Here is a 16,223-nt window from a genome sequence, read left to right on the forward strand (position 1 = left end):
GACTCTTAGTGAGTCATGAAATTTTCCATGGGAAAGTAATTTTCATGTGTTAAAACTTTATTAACCAATTCATGGTTGGTTATAACTGTTGACAAATTTCCAGTCAAAATATTATAATTATGCATTTACAGATTCTGCAAGTACAACTCAGTCCAGACTGGTAAGACGACGTTTCGTTAAGAACCAGGATCGTGAAAAGCAATCCATATACTTTGCCAAGTTAGAAGAGAGGAGGATCAAACTAAGAGATACACTGGAACAAGAAAGGAGATCACGAAGAGAGGCACAGGTATGATTTCTGCTTAGGTAGAATGACTTATTTATTATGTAATCTACTCATGACTGACCAGTGTGATGTCAAGTTTTGTACATAAAGTATTTAATACAAGTGTAACTTAACCCTTAACTTGTCAATGATGCCAAATTAAATGCTTCTCTGTTGCAATTTTTGTAAAAAAAAAAAATATCTTCAAAGATGTTGGAGAATGTTTTTCAAAGGGTAATAACACCAAAAATTCAAAATTTTATGATAAATTTATGGAATTATGCTGACGTAAGGTTGACGATCATGGAACACTTTATGTAAGAGCAATTTAGCCTGCTTTGAGACCTATTATTGACATATTCATCTACTCAAACCAAACCAATTACCAGTCATTTTGCTGTGCTTTCCATTGACTATAAGAAAAGACCCATTTAATTATCAGATCTTCCAAAACAGAAATTGGAGGTATTCCAGCCACTACATCAACCTTTCCTTTCTTCATTAACCCATTCATGGTGGGTGCCATAGTACTACAGCTCTGAAATCTGTGTCAGTGCCGTACTACTTCGCCATGAGCTCAGCTCACATAAGTAAACTGTGAGCAGTAAATTTGGACCTAGATACAAGAGAGCAGGTTTGTGTGTAAGTGTGCACCATTTTAAAAAAATCATGCAGCATGCAGTGCTTATGGGGAAAGAACTGTGACCGTGTGTTTGGTTTAAAACGTTGACTTTGCGGTGTATTTTCATATGATTTTTATGGATGTATTCTAGGTTTCTTGGTCACATTTGATAGAATGGAAGATATTTTACAGAAATTGAGATGATTTGATTAGTTTGAGGACTGAAAGTAGCTTGAAATTGAGCTCAAAGTAGCAGAAATTTTTGATTGTTGCTGATATTTATTCAATTATTACAATAATGCAGTAGTCTGTATAACAGTAAATCTGTTTATTAGTTTTTTTTGTGTGTGTGTGTGTGTGAATGTAAATTCTAAATGGAAAGCAATCATAATATAGGAGAGTCCTAGTGATATAACTAATAAACAAAGGAAATATTTTTTCTGAACCCTATTTTTAAATTGGCAGTTTTTTAATTTTGTGTGAAATTGGCCAAATTACCAATTTTTAATCACTTTATTGGACAGTTGAAATAGGTAAATGGGCTGTTTCTTTTGCTCACTAAAATAGAAGAAATACTAGCAAAATAGCTGTGAGTTTGGTTGACAGAAACGGTGGAATTGGCTGAAAATAGGGCTCAGATATGCTGAAAATAGGGCATAAATAAATACTAACCTTGCATTTGTGGTCACAGTGGTGCCTATGCTAACCTTCCTGTGGTGTAGAAATATACCTAGTTGGACAAATCTTATTGTGGCTAGCTGGTCCAGTGGCTAACGCGACAGTCTGGAGTTTTGAGACTCTGATCACGGGTTCTATCCCTGCCCGTGGTATGGTTTGTTTGCAATCATGTCATTACGATTTCGTGAGTCATATTGATGGCTTTGAGGGGACTTGTGCTAGCGTTCGTCACGGTCACGCTAGCTGGAGATTCGTCTGTAAAAACTTGCATTTGTGGTCACAGTGGTGCCTATGCTAACCTTCCTATGGTGTAGAAATATACCTAGTTGGACGAATTATATTGTGGCTAGCTGGTCCAGTGACTAACGCAATGGTCCGGAGTTTTGAGACTCTCTGATCGCGGGTTCTATCCCCGCCCGTGGTATGGTTTGCTCTCCCAGGACACAAGTCTATGAAGGATAGGCTAACTCTTTTGTTCTGTGGTAATGCTAGTGAGGATTTCAAATTGAAGCCTGCACTCATGTATCACTCTGAAAATCCCCGAGCGTTCAAGAAAAACAATGTTATGAAAAGTAAATTGTGTGTGATGTTGAAGGCTCAAAATAAGGCATGGGTCACGAGGCTAATTTTCACTGAGTGGGCCAGTGAAGTGTTTGGCCCGAGTGTGAAGAAATACCTCCTGGAAAATAAATTGCCACTTAAGTGCCTCCTGGTAATGGACAATGCTCCTGCTCATCCTCCAGACTGGAAGACCTATTGTTTGAGGAGTGTAATTTCATCACAGTGAAGTTCTTTCCCCCTAATACCACTCCTCTCATCCAGCCCATGGACCAGCAGGCCATTTCAAACTTCAAAAAACTGTACACCAAAGCAGTGTTTCAAAGGTGCTTTGAAGTGACCTCGGACACTGAATTGACCCTAAGAGAGTTCTGGAGGAATCACTTAAATATCCTCAATTGCATAAACCTTATAGATAAGGCTTGGCAGGGAGTGACTTCCAGGACGATTAACTCTTCTTGGAGAAAATTGTGGCCAGAATGTGTCCTCCTAAAGGATTTTGAAAGGTTTGAGGTAGACCCTGACAACTCTACACCTATTGTGGAATCTATTGTGTCTTCGAAGAAGTCCATGGGGTTGGATGAGAGTGGCCAGGATGTGGAAGAGTTGGTGGATGACCACTGCAAGACCTTCAACTGGAGCAGCAACAGACTGCAGCTGAGGATATTGCTTCAGAGGAGGAAGAGAGGGGGGAGAATGTGCCTTCTTCAGTGATTAAGGACATGTGTGCAAAGTGGAGTGAGTTGCAAAGTTTTGCAGAGAATTATCACCCTAACAAAACTGTTGCAAGCCTTGTCTGCAACATGTTCAATGACAATGTCTTGTCCCATTTTACGCAAATCATAAAGAAACACCAGAAACATCTCTCGGGACAGATTTTTTGTGCGACAGGGGTACAGTGACTCTCAGGCTGGTCCTAGTGGCAGTAAAAGACAAACAAGGGAAGTAACCCCAGAGAGGGCTTTGATACCTGAAGTCCTTATGGAGGGGGATTTCCCTTCCAAACAATTTATTTATTTATTTACAATTTGAGCACACATACAGAGGTACAAAAAAATACAGATAAGAGCAGCATGCCAAAGCCACTTATACTATGCATAGCATTACGGGCTGGCTTAAAATTAACTTAAGATTAACTAAGCAATGATGAAATCAGTGATAAAACATTACTGTAAACAGATTACTATAAAGCACAAGTGAGTATTACAAAGACAGGTCATATGGTTGCATGCATTGTTGTACATTCAGTCGTATGGAGTATTCTGTTAGGTAGTGTATTTAAAAAATAATGAAGTTCGATTGGGTTTTAGGTTTAACATTTATGTGATATAATTGTGAGAAACATTTAAGATATACAATTTATAAGGTTCAGTTATTCAGTATTTATTTGGTTTTGGGTGAGTAAGTGATCTTTGAGAAGAGACTTGAATTTATGAACAGGTAGTGTTTCTTTTATATTTACAGGTAATGAATTCCAGATTTTAGGGCCTTTTATGTGCATTGAGTTTTTGCATAGCGTGAGATGGACATGAGGAACCTCAAAGAGTGATCTGTGCCTTGTGTTATGGTCATGTGTTCTGTTGAGGTTGGCAAGGAGATGTTTGAGGGAAGGGTTAATATCAGAGTTAAGTGTTCTATGTATGTAATAAGTGCAATAATAAGTATGGATGTTTTGTATGGTGAGTAGGTTGAGTGTTTTGAATATTGGTGGAGTGTGCTGCCTGTAGTGAGAATTTGTTATCATTCTGACTGCAGCCTTTTGTTGGGTAATTAGTGGTCTGAGATTGTTAATTGTTGTTGAGCCCCATGCACAAATTCCATAGGTGAGATAGGGGTAAATAAGAGAGTGATAAAGGGCCAGGAGGGCTGACTGTGGAACATAGTACCGTATCTTCGATAGTATGCCTACAGTCTTGGAAATTTTCTTAGAAATTTGTTGTATATGTGTATGAAATTTGAGTCTATTATCAAGGTGGATTCCTAAGAATTTTCCCTCTGTTAGCTTTGTGATAGGTGATCCGTTTATCATTATGTTAAGAGGGACATCTATAGCTCTGTTACCAAACTGAATGAAGTAGGTTTTGTCAATGTTTAGTGTAAGTTTGTTAGTCCTCATCCAGGTAGATATTTTCTGTAATTCGGTGTTTACAGTATTGGCTAGCGTGACTGGGCTCGGGTGAGAGAAGACGTATGTAGTGTCATCTGCAAATAGTGTGGGTTTGAGTAATTGCGAAGCATTTGGTAGGTCATTTATGTATAGGAGAAAGAGAAGAGGGCCAAGGACACTTCCCTGTGGGACACCAACTGTAATTGGTTGTGCAGAAGAGTTTGCCCCATTTGCGTACACATATTGGCTTCTGTTGCTGAGGTATGACTTTAGGTATTTGAGGGAGTGCCCTCTAATACCATAGTGTGCCAATTTTACGTGGAGCAAGTCATGGTCAACTGTATCAAAAGCTTTACGTAAGTCAATGAAGATCCCCAGTGGGACTTCTTTTTTCTCTATTGCAGTGTATATATGTTCTAGCATGTGTATAATAGCATCATTAGTATTTTTATTAGGCCTGAATCCAAATTGGCAGGGGTTGAGAATGTTATGGGAGATGAGGTAGGAGTAGATTCGTTTATGAATTAATTTTTCGAAGATTTTTGAGAGAGGGTGTAAGTTGGATATTGGCCTATAGTTATTCAACTCTGTTTGGTCTCCTCCTTTGTGGATTGGGGTGACCCTTGCTATTTTGAGAACTGTAGGGAAGGTGGAGGATTCAATGGATTTGTTAAAGAGTGTTGCAATGATTGGTGATAGTACTTGTGACGCTTTTTTGTATATAAAGGGTGGTAAGGTATTTAAATCTCCTGCCTTGTTTTTTAGTGCGTTGATAATAAAGGAGACTTCGTATGGGTTAGTCGGAGCTAGGAACAGTGTGTTCGGGTAGTTGCCAGTGAGGTAGTCATTTGGTGGGGTATCTGAGCTTGGGATTTTATTGGCAAGGTTTTGTCCTATAGTGGAGAAGAAATCATTGAGTCTGTTTGCTGTTTCTGTTGGTGGGAGTTGGGGTTCATCTGATTTTGCTAATTTTATTTCGCTATTTCGTGATATCTTTTTTGTTCCCAGAATTTCTGATAGGGTTTTCCAGGTCTTTTTTATATCACCTCGTAAGTTGGATAATCTGTTCTCATAATGCAATTTTTTTGCCCTTCTTATCAGGCTGGTTAGGATTGACGAGTAACGTTTTGTTTGGTCTCTGGTTATGCAACCCATTCTGTACTGTTTTTCATATTGGTGTTTTGTATTTATGTATTTGAGAATGCTGGGTGTTAGCCAGGGACTGTTCAGTCTCTTAGCTGTCATCTGTTTAGTTTTTTTAGGGCAGTGCTTGTTATAAAGGTATTGGGTCTTTTTTAGAAAATTATTAAAACATTCGTCAATATCTGTATAGCTTTCTAGCTCAGTGTGCCAGTCAATGTTTGTTACTGCTGTTGTGAAGTTATTAATGGCTGCCTCATTGTGAAGTCTGAAGGTGACTTTAGTAGTGGCTTGGGGTATTTTACCAAGAGTTGTTATGAGGAAAGTAGGGTAGTGGTCTGTGGTATTATCTGTAATTATGCCTGATTTTAAAGGGGATATGGTGTTGGTCCAGATGTGGTCAAGTAGGGAAACACTAGTCTCTGTAACTCTTGTAGGTTTTGTTACTGTTGGTAGCAACATGCAGTTACTCATTGTGTTTGTGAATTCAGTAACGTGTGGGTCCTGGTCTTGCAGGAGATTTATACTGAAGTCACCTGAGAGTAGTAAGTGATCTTTGTTCATGCGTGCATCAGTTATCATACTTCCTAGGTTTTGACTAAATTGGCTAATGTTTGATTGTGGAATTCTGTAGATGTTTATCACTGTGAGAGGTTTTTGTAGGTATTTGGATTTGAATTTAGCTATTATATATTCCCCATGTTCATCCCTTGTGCAAGTATTAGTGATACATTCTAGTTGGTCTGAGTAGTATATAGCTGTGCCACCCCCTTGTTGGTCTGGCCTACAGTTGTGTATGGCTGTGTAACCAGGAATAGCATAGACATCTGTAGTATCAGGCTTTAGCCAGGTTTCAGTTAGTGTAATGATGGACATATTGGCATGCAAGGAATTTAGTAATGCTAGGAGGTCATCATAATGCTTGCTTAAAGATCTGATATTGTAGTTAAAGATAGTTATGTTGTTGTTGGCTCTGGGAAGTGCCTTTGATTGTTCTGCTGTGTAGTAATTACAGTAACTGTTTGAATCATTTAAGTCATTAAATACGAGGTTGGTATCAGGATCAATGCTTGTAATCATAAGATTTGTAGTGAATCTATAGTTAGAATTAAGTAAAGAATAAAGTAAATATTCTAAAGCTAAAAAAAAAAAAAATAGCACCTGAATTATTTAACAAATGTAAAAAATAATGAGCTAAGGTAGTTTTTTAAAGCTAAAATAAAGGAGACAATATAAAAGGGACTAAAATAATTTGTGGTGAACAAATAAAGTGATGATCAAATAATGGAGCTTTGGAATATGATAGTGGGTAGTACTTTAAAGGTAATTCTTTAAAGTTAGATTTATAATATAAAATTTTAATATAAAAGGGACTAATATAAGTTGTGGTTAACAATAAAGTGGTAATCAAATAAATGAGCTTTGGAGTATAATGGCAAAATAGTGAACTTATTAACTTTAGCACCTGAGAATAGCACCTTGATTAGTTTAACAATTGCGAATTTATGATCTAGGTAGTTATATAAAGCTAAATTAAAGGACAAAAAATATATAAGGGACTACAATTAAGTAATGGTAAACAAGTTAAATGGACAGATAGTCACTATGAGATAATATTGGTTTAGGAGTAAGATCTGATTTGTAATATTAAATAAGTTGAGCAGTTTATTGCACAATAAAAAGTAAAATAAAAAAATGAGGTAGTTGATACTAGCTAGCAAAAGATAGTTTTGGTACTTGCAAAAAAGTAATTGGAATATACACTAATTGCACACACAATAAAAAGTGACTAAAAAAACAAGTAGTGGTAAACAAAATTAAATGGACAGGTAAGAACAATGAATAATGGTAATGTCTTGGTTATAATATGATAGTAAGATGGTAGACAGGTACAAAGGATAATGTAAAGGTTGGAGTTGAATATACAAACTTGAAAATTTGGCAACAAAATGTTATGGGAAGTATAAAATAATGTTTAATGTACAAAAGTAAAATTGACTGGTAGTAAATATGGTGTTTAATAAAATTTTAGTAAGTAATAATGATTACAAAAAAAGTGAAAAAGTAATGTTTATTTCATTCAATATTGCACTGGTAGTTATACTAGAGGTTATATGGCAGTACGAGGTAATTAAGAGTACTCTAAGATAGTAAATGTGGTATAAAACAGGTAAAGGTAATTAGACAAGTAATGGTTATTAAATTGAAATTATAGTAAGAATGATAATTATTAATTTTAGTAGGTAATATCAATTGATAGTATTTAAAAAAATATGAGGTAGTAATATGGACAGAGAAAGTATCAATTCAGCTAATGTTTAAGCAAACAATAGTAAATAAGAAAATTACATAAGGTGACTTCTGCTTACTAGTAAAATCACTAAATGAGGTAGTTGATTATTTAAATACTAAGAGATTGTACAATGAAATTTGAACAATAATTGAGCAAAACATACACTACACTACGTAGGCTTTTAAGTTGGACATTGTTTAGTTATTCTCTGTAAGATTAGTATCCCTGAGAAATCGTGATAGATCATACTCGTTCGTGATTGTGTACAGTTGACCTACATTTGTTTTCCTAACAAGAATTTTCCCATCCCGTGTGAAGCATTGGTGTATTGTGTCGTTATTCTCCCGCTTAAGTTTTCTGACTCTATACAGGAGGTTCTGACGTTTTTTGGTAAGACACTCGTTTATGTATACCTCTTTGTTTATTTTAATAGATGCAATAATTAAGTCTTTTTTCCTGTCATGTGAGTGGAATCTAAGCATAACACTTTTTCTACCATGGGATCCTAGTAACCTGGCTTCTTTTATTTCTGACTCTGGTACAATAACACTTGTTTGGTCCTTTATGATCTGCAGAGTAATTTCTTTACTGTTTGTTTGGTTCATATCACTGGGAAAAAGTGGACTGTTAACTATTACTGCGTCTGATAGTTTATCTTGCTCAGTTTTATCTTCTTGGAGAGCAAAGTAGTCGCTGAACTGGTTATCTAAGTTGTTCTTCCATTCTTTTACTGCTTCTTCAACCTTTGTATTAAGAGATATTATTTGTTGAGTATGGCTATCTATGACTGTTTGGATGGTCTTGTCACAGTTAGTCATTCCTGGTGTTGATAACTTTTGTTCAAGACTGAGGATTTTGTTCTCGAGTTGTGTCATCCTGGTGTCTTGTTTTGTTAGCGTCTCTCGAAGATTCATATTTTCAATAGCTAAGTTGGAGATGCATGACTTTAGGGTGTCTGGATCGTTGGTCATACCTGAGAGACTACTTGGTAGGTTGAATCCGGGGAAGAGAGGGGAGGATGGGCTGGTGGCAGCCATGTTTGTTGTTATTGTTGTGGTGTGGCCTTGAGCGGTGGTGAGTGGGGTGGTTGCTGGGCCGGCGTCCTCCTGGCTACACTTGTTGAATAGTTGATTTTTCAGCGTTTATTAATTGGATTTACATTATTTCTTATGGGAAATATTACCTCGGTTTTCGGCCATTTCAGATTTCATCCAACTACCTTTAGATGCCATCATAAACAAAGGGAGAAGTAATGAATAATTCATGCCGAGAATTGTAAACAAACACATATGAAAGGCGGTGATTGAGCCAAACGCCAGATTCACAATTTTCTCTGACAATGAATCAGAGAAAACGTAATGTTTACTCTCCACCCGACTTTCCACTCGATAGCATATAAACATTACATGTTTATATGCTACATGCTATGTAATGTGTTTCTTATATAATTTTGAAGATAATATCATAGATGGATTAATTAAAATGTCTATATTAACCTAAAATTAGACATTTAATGTGCCAAAGAGTGATTATTATTAAACATACATCACACATAAACATTGCATGTTTTTATGTACAGTGCACCCTCCCTTTTCGTCGATCTCCATTATCACCGATTTCCGTTTTTGCCAAGTTCTTTCATCAAAATATTGGTTTCGTGTTCGTCGATTTCCTCTGTTTTCATCGATGGTACGGAACATGTCCAGTGCCCAGCACGCACACAAAGCCACCTCCCACACACATTCTGAGGCAGTGTTGCACTGTTTCTCGGTGAGCGAACATATCCTGCGAGGTCATACGAAACATTTCGTATTAATCCATTGTTTTGGCGCTAGCTTATTGTGTGTGACTGCTCAGTAAGCCACCATGGGCCCAAAGAAAGCTCCTAGTGCCAGTCCTTTGGTAAAGAAAGTGAGGAACACAATAGAATTCAAGAAAGAAATTGTAGCAAAGTACCAAAGTGGAGGAGGAAGAGAGAGGGGAGAATGTGCCTTCTTCAGTGATTCTATGATATGTTTGATACTAAAGCAGCATGAGTCAATAAAGGCTATAGTGCCAGTCAGCGATAAAGTGTAGCATTAACCCTTTCAGGGTCCATGCCATAGATCTACGGCTTTACGTTGGGGGTCTAAACCGTAGATCTACTCCATGAGCTCAGCTCACTCTGATAAGCTGTGAGCGGTAAATTTGGGCCTAGATATGAGAGAATACATCTGTGTGGTATGTGTGCACCACATAAAACAAATCCTGCAGCACACAGTGCATAATGAGATAAAAAAAACTGAGACAGTAATTTTCGATTAAAACGGCAGTGTTTTTCCGTATGTTTTTTATAATTGTACAGTGGTCCCTCAATAATCGTCTGGCCTGAAAGTCGTCAATTTCGGAAATAGTCCTGTTATTTCGTCTAAATATTGGCTAGCAAATGGTCCGGTAACTCGCTAATAGTCCTTCGTCCGGGATGCGTACTCATGCTCTGAGCCACCTGAGCCTTCCCTTCCCAGCCAGTGTGCCATTGTTTACCAGTGAGCGACGGTCCCCTCTCGTGTTCCAGTGAAATATTTCATAATATTCCATTTATTTTAGTGCTTGCAAGTGCTAAATAAGCAACCATGGCTCCAAAGAAAGCTCCTAGTGCCAAGCCTTTGGTAAAGAAGGTGAGAAATACGATTGAATTTAAGAAAAACATCATTGAACAATATGATAGTGGCGTACGTGTGGGCGAACTGGCCAGGATGTATAACAAATCCCGTACAACCATATCTTCCATCATAGCCAAGAAAAAGGAAATCAAGGAGACTATTGTTGCAAAGGGGGTAAATATGCTGACAAAAATGAGATCACCAGTACTCGAAGATGTTGAGAAGTTATTATTGGTGTGGATAAACGAGAAACAATTAGCAGGAGATAGTCTTATGACGTCGCTTATTTGTGAAAAGGCTAGGCAGTTGCATGACGATTTGGTAAAGAAATTGCCTACAACTAGTGGTGATGTGAGTGAATTTAAGGCCAGCAAAGGCTGGTTTGAGAGATTTAAGAAGCATACTGGCATACACAGTGTGGTAAGGCATGGTGAGGCTGCCAGTTCGGACCACAAGGCGGCTGAAAAATATGTGCATGAATTCCAGGAGTACATAGAGGCTGAAGGACTGAAACCTGAACAAGTGTTCAATTGTGATGAAACAGACCTCTTTTGGAAGAAAATGCCAAAGAGGACCTACATTACTCAGGAAGAAAAGGCGCTGCCAGGACACAAGCCTATGAAAGACAGGCTGACGCTAATGTTCTGTGCTAATGCTAGTGGAAATTTCAGAGTGAAGCCGTTACTAGTGTACTATTCTGAAAATCCCAGAGTGTTCAAGAAAAACAATGTTATGAAGAGTAAATTGTGTGTGTTTTGGAGATCTAATAGTAAGGCATGGGTCAAGAGGGAAATTTTTGTTGAGTGGTTTAATGAAGTGTTTGGCCTTAGTGTGAAGAATTACCTCCTGGAAAAGAAATTGGATCTCAAGTGCCTCCTAGTAATGGACAATGCACCTGCTCATCCTCCAAACTTGGATGACCTAATTCTGAAGGAGTTTGGGTTCATCACAGTAAAGTTCTTGCCCCCGAATACCACTCCTCTCCTCCAGCCCGTGGACCAGCAAGTCATTTCAAACTTTAAAAAACTCTACACCAAAGGAATGTTTGAAAGGTGCTTGAATGTGACCTCAGACACTCACTTGACCCTACGAGATTTTTGGAAAGAAAACTTCAGTATTCTCCATTGCGTAAGCCTTATAGGTAAGGCTTGGGAGGGAGTGACTACCAGGACTTTGAACTCTGCTTGGAGAAAATTGTGGCCAGATTGTGTCCACAAGAGGGATTTTGAAAGGTTTGAGGCAGCCCATGATGAGCTTATGTCAGTTGTGAACTCTATTGTCGCACTGGGGAGTTCCATGGGGTTGGATGTGAGTTTGGAGGATGTGGAGGAGTTGGTGGAAGACCACAACGAAGAGCTAACCACTGAGGAGCTGCAAGAGCTTCAGCAGGAAGAGCAATACATCGCAGCTCAGAATCTTGCTGCAGAGGAGGAGGAAGAGAGATGGAGGAAGGTGCCTTCTTCAGAAATTAAGGAGATTTTTGAAATGTGGGGTAGGATGGAAAGATTTATCGAGAAACATCACCCAGAGAAGGATGTTGCAAGCCATATCGGCAACTTTAGGGAAGTTTTAAAGAGACGCCAGAAACAGAGCTCTCTGGACAGTTTTTATGCGAGACAGGACTCCAGTGACTCTCAAGGTGGTCCTAGTGGCATTAAGAAACAGAGAAGAGAAGTAACCCCAGAAAAGCAATTGGTACCTGAGGTGTTGATGGAAGGGGATTCCCCTTCCAAACAGTAAATAATCCAATCTGTCTCCTTCTCCAGTCTTCCATACACAAAGAAGAATCGCCAATAAAGGTAAGTGTTATTCTGTTAATGTTTAATTCATCATGTGCCACTGTATTGTTTATGTACTACATCTATATTTCATGTAAAAAAATCTTTTGTTTTAATACTTCTGGGTGTCAGGAACGGATTAATTGAATTTACATTATTTCTTATAGGGAAAATTGATTCGTAAATTGTGAAAATTTGTGTGGACTGCCTCCAAGTGAGTCGCCTACCCTGGCAAACTCTGTTGACACCGAGCTCTGAGGTGGGTACCTCGGCCTCACAAGTGGCTTATAGGACAGATTTTCACAAATGATTGATGTTGCAAGAAACTCGCCTGCATGCACGTATGAAGGACTAACTAACTTGGTGTTGCAGCATATATCCTGATCTTCAACTTCCCTAAGCTTAGCCTTAGCCCCTTTGGACTTCCCCTCAGAAACCACGTGCAACCGGGAGCCTTAATTCCTGCAATATTCAATCGTTATTAGTGTCCTGCCTGCACCTCAGAAATTCCTATATCCAAGAGGGTATGTATCCCCTAGTATAACTATGCAGACACGGACACTAGCTTCCAGACTGCTCTGAGACACTGGTACTTACTGGGCATGCACTGCCTGTTGCACACCGGGCCCACAGATCAACTCACTCACAATCTCCCCAGACACTGGCCAGAAATCTACGAGATAAAAGTGGAGGTCTTGTCTTACTGTATGGGCCTGACGGAGGTCATCTACGGTACATCGAGGTGCCTCTACCAGATTTCCCCAGGTCTCAGATGTGAAGACACGTGGGGGGGCACCGTCTGCTGATCACGGCACGTCTTGTCCAGTTGGTGTCTGTCTTAAGAAGAACGAGCTGATCTCTCTTCCATACCCTCGTCTCTTCATTCAAACTAGGGCTGCCAGTTCTCCCTAGCTAACTTATCCTAGTGTTTTCCTACATTATCGGCCTATTACTACCTATGTTAAGGTCTTAGGTCTACATTATTATTATCTACAGTTGCCTTAGTAAACCTAATATTAATATACTAACAGTAAAACTACCTACTCCTTCCCTGAAGGGTAAATCTGTAAATTAAATAAGCTTACCAACAATCCCCGCCAACTCGAGAGAATGCTTTCGTGTTTGGGTGGGGTATAAGGGCCATCCAGCTCAGCCGTTCCATCACGGCCATGTCGGATCGGTCCTGTGGAACTTTAGGGACCAAATAAATTTCCACATAAATCATCCATTTCGATAATAGTCCCACTTCCAGGAATGGATTATGGACGATAATTGAGGGACCACTGTATTTGTGATTTCTTGGTCTCATTTGATAGAATGGAAAATATATTACAGAAATAGAGATGATTTTGATTGGTTTTAGTACTGGAAATGGCTTGAAAGTGAGCCCAAAGTAACGGAAATGTTAAATTTTTGCCGATGTTCAAGAGTAAACAAATGACCTCACACGTCTAATACACACCAGCTGGTGAGTCTAATATGTGTTCACAAATGTGGTGATATTATTTATACAATTATTATAATATTGCATAACAATAAATCTTCTATTTTTTGGTTTGAATAAAAATTCATTATGTGAATAAAAAATCAAAATGGAATTCATTTGTAAAGCCTGAAAATGTAACTAATGAACATAGGAAATGTTAGTTTAGTGCCAGGAATGCCTGCATTGTTTATTCTGGACCCTGTTTTGAAATTGGAACATTTTGAACTTTGCATTAAATTGGCCAAATTACCAGTTTCCAATCACTTTATTTTGTAGTTGAAACAGTTAACTTGGCAATTTCTTATGCTCAGTCGATAGAATAGAAGTAATATGTACTAGTGAAATAGCTAAGAATTTGGTCAACTGGAATAATGTAATTGGCCTAAAATGGGAGTCAAAGTCGGCATAATCGCCGATGCATAAATATCGCTGACACATTAAAATTTGTGAGAGCATAATTTTGTCAGTTTTCCATCAAATTTCGTACTTTTTGTTTTATTACCTTCAGAAAAAGATTCTCTACCATCTCATAAGAAAAAATAACAAAATTATTTTTTGAACATTCTTGGACCCTGATGCACACTGAAATTTGGCCTCTGGACCCTGTATTCACATTGCTAAACTCACAACTAGTATTTAGTCACTTAGCCATAATACCAACTTATCTCATAATTCTGTAACATTTTAAACCTAAGATTTAATATAAGTCTGCCCGAAATGCCTAGCCATGCTAGGCGTTCTAGTGGTACACTCTGTAATTATTATTTTACTACATGTAAACCACACAATAACCAAATTCTGTAAACTCAGCATTGTAATACTTATAGAGAATAAAGTTTGAATTTGAATTTGAAAGGGTTAACAGTGTAGCAAGTAAGTTAAGCGATTAATTGATATAAAAAGGACAGCATGAACCTACCTCTCCATTGTTGTTGGAGTTATATAGAGCTTCTGACAACACCGCCGCCTCTGCTCCCGCCTTCACCACCACTATGTATGGCTTATGCTCTCAGTGGTCCTTATACATCCAACAACACAACACCACTTGTGACATACATAATGGCATATTTTATTCATTCTAGAGTGTCATGTTTCTAGGTTATTAATATTGTTTATAATGTCATATTAGATGAATTGTGATAGATAAATAAGCCGTAGAGTTGATATTAGTGTCATATTGAAGCATATTGTCCTGTCTCCAACAATAAACTCGCCTCCCTCTTCCCTCTGCCATACACCAACAAGAGTCTTCAATAAAGGTAAGTGTGATATTAAATGTTCATTTATACATATTGTTAGTGCTTTATATTTATTTGTCATTCTTTTCTGCATGTAAATTTATTTAACCCTTTCAGGCTCCAAGGCCCAAATCTGGAGTCACGCACCAGTGTCCAAGAATTTTAAAAAAAAAAATTTGTTATTTTTTCTTATGAAATCGTAGAGAATCTTTTTGTGAAGGTAATAAAACAAAAAGTACGAAATTTGGTGGAAAATTGACGAAATTATGCTCTCGCGAATTTTGATGTGTCAGCGATATTTACGAATCGGCGATTTTGCCGACTTTGACTCCCATTTTAGGCCAATTACATTATTCCAGTCAACCAAATTCTTAGCTATTTCACTAGTATTACTTCTATTCTATCGATTGAGCACAAGAAATCGCCAAGTCAACTGTTTCAACTACAAAATAAAGTGATCGGAAATTGTTAATTTGGCCAATTTAACACAAAGTTCAAAATATTCCAATTTCAAAATAGGGTCCAGAATGAACAATGTAGGCATTCCTGGCACTAAACTAACATTTCCTCTGTTCATTAGTTATGTTTCGAGGCTTTACAAATAAATTCCATTTTGATTTTTTATTCACATAATGAATTTTTATTCACACCAAAAAATAGAAGATTTACTGTTATGCAATACTGTAATAATTGTATAAATATCATCACCATATTTGTGAATGTATATTAGACCCACCAGCTGATGTGTATTAGACGTGTGAGGTCGTTTGTTTACTCTTGAATATCGGCAAAAATTTAACATTTCTGCTACTTTGAGCTCAGTTTCAAGCCATTTCCAGTGCTAAAACCAATCAAAATCATCTCTATTTCTGTAATATGTCTTCCATTCTATCAAATGAGACCAAGAAATCGCAAATACAACTATAAAAAACATACGAAAAAACACTGCAAAGTTGCTGTTTTAATCGAAAAATCATGATCTCATTTTTTTTCTCTCATTATACACAGTGTGCTGCAGGATCTGTTTTATGTGGTGCACACATACCACATAGATGTATTCTCTCATATCTAGGCCCAAATGTACCACTCACAGTTTATCAGAGTGAGCTGAGCTCATGGCGTAGATCTATGGTTTGGACCCTGAACGTAAAGCCGTAGATCTACGGGACGGACCCTGAAAGGGTTAAGCTACAAAAAAAAATTTTTTTGTTAATACTTCTGGGTGTCTGAAATGGATTAACCCTTTGACTGTCGAAGGGCCCAATCCTGAAGTGTCTCCTGGTGTCGCAAAATATTCGAAAAAAAAAAAAATTATTTTTTCTTATGAAAATGTTAAGATTATTTTTCTGATTGTTTTAGTCCCACCAAAAATTTTTTCCCATCAGTACTTACCGAGATATAGAGGCATGAAGTTTG

The 16,223-nt window shown here is 37.8% G+C and overlaps 1 protein-coding gene across 2 annotated transcripts in view; it reads left to right on the plus strand.

The window, feature by feature from the left end:
- The window catches only part of LOC128691314 (DNA-dependent protein kinase catalytic subunit), a 1,096,584-nt gene that overhangs the window by 1,027,228 nt on the left and 53,133 nt on the right, over positions 1-16,223 (plus strand). For both annotated transcript variants that reach the window (XM_070091676.1, XM_070091677.1), the window contains one exon: positions 132-289. In XM_070091676.1, the coding sequence (XP_069947777.1) occupies positions 132-289 (158 nt within the window). The remainder of the gene's footprint in view (positions 1-131; positions 290-16,223) is intronic.

The sequence above is a fragment of the Cherax quadricarinatus genome, chromosome 36, assembly GCF_038502225.1.
Source record: "Cherax quadricarinatus isolate ZL_2023a chromosome 36, ASM3850222v1, whole genome shotgun sequence".
NCBI lineage: Eukaryota > Metazoa > Arthropoda > Malacostraca > Decapoda > Parastacidae > Cherax > Cherax quadricarinatus.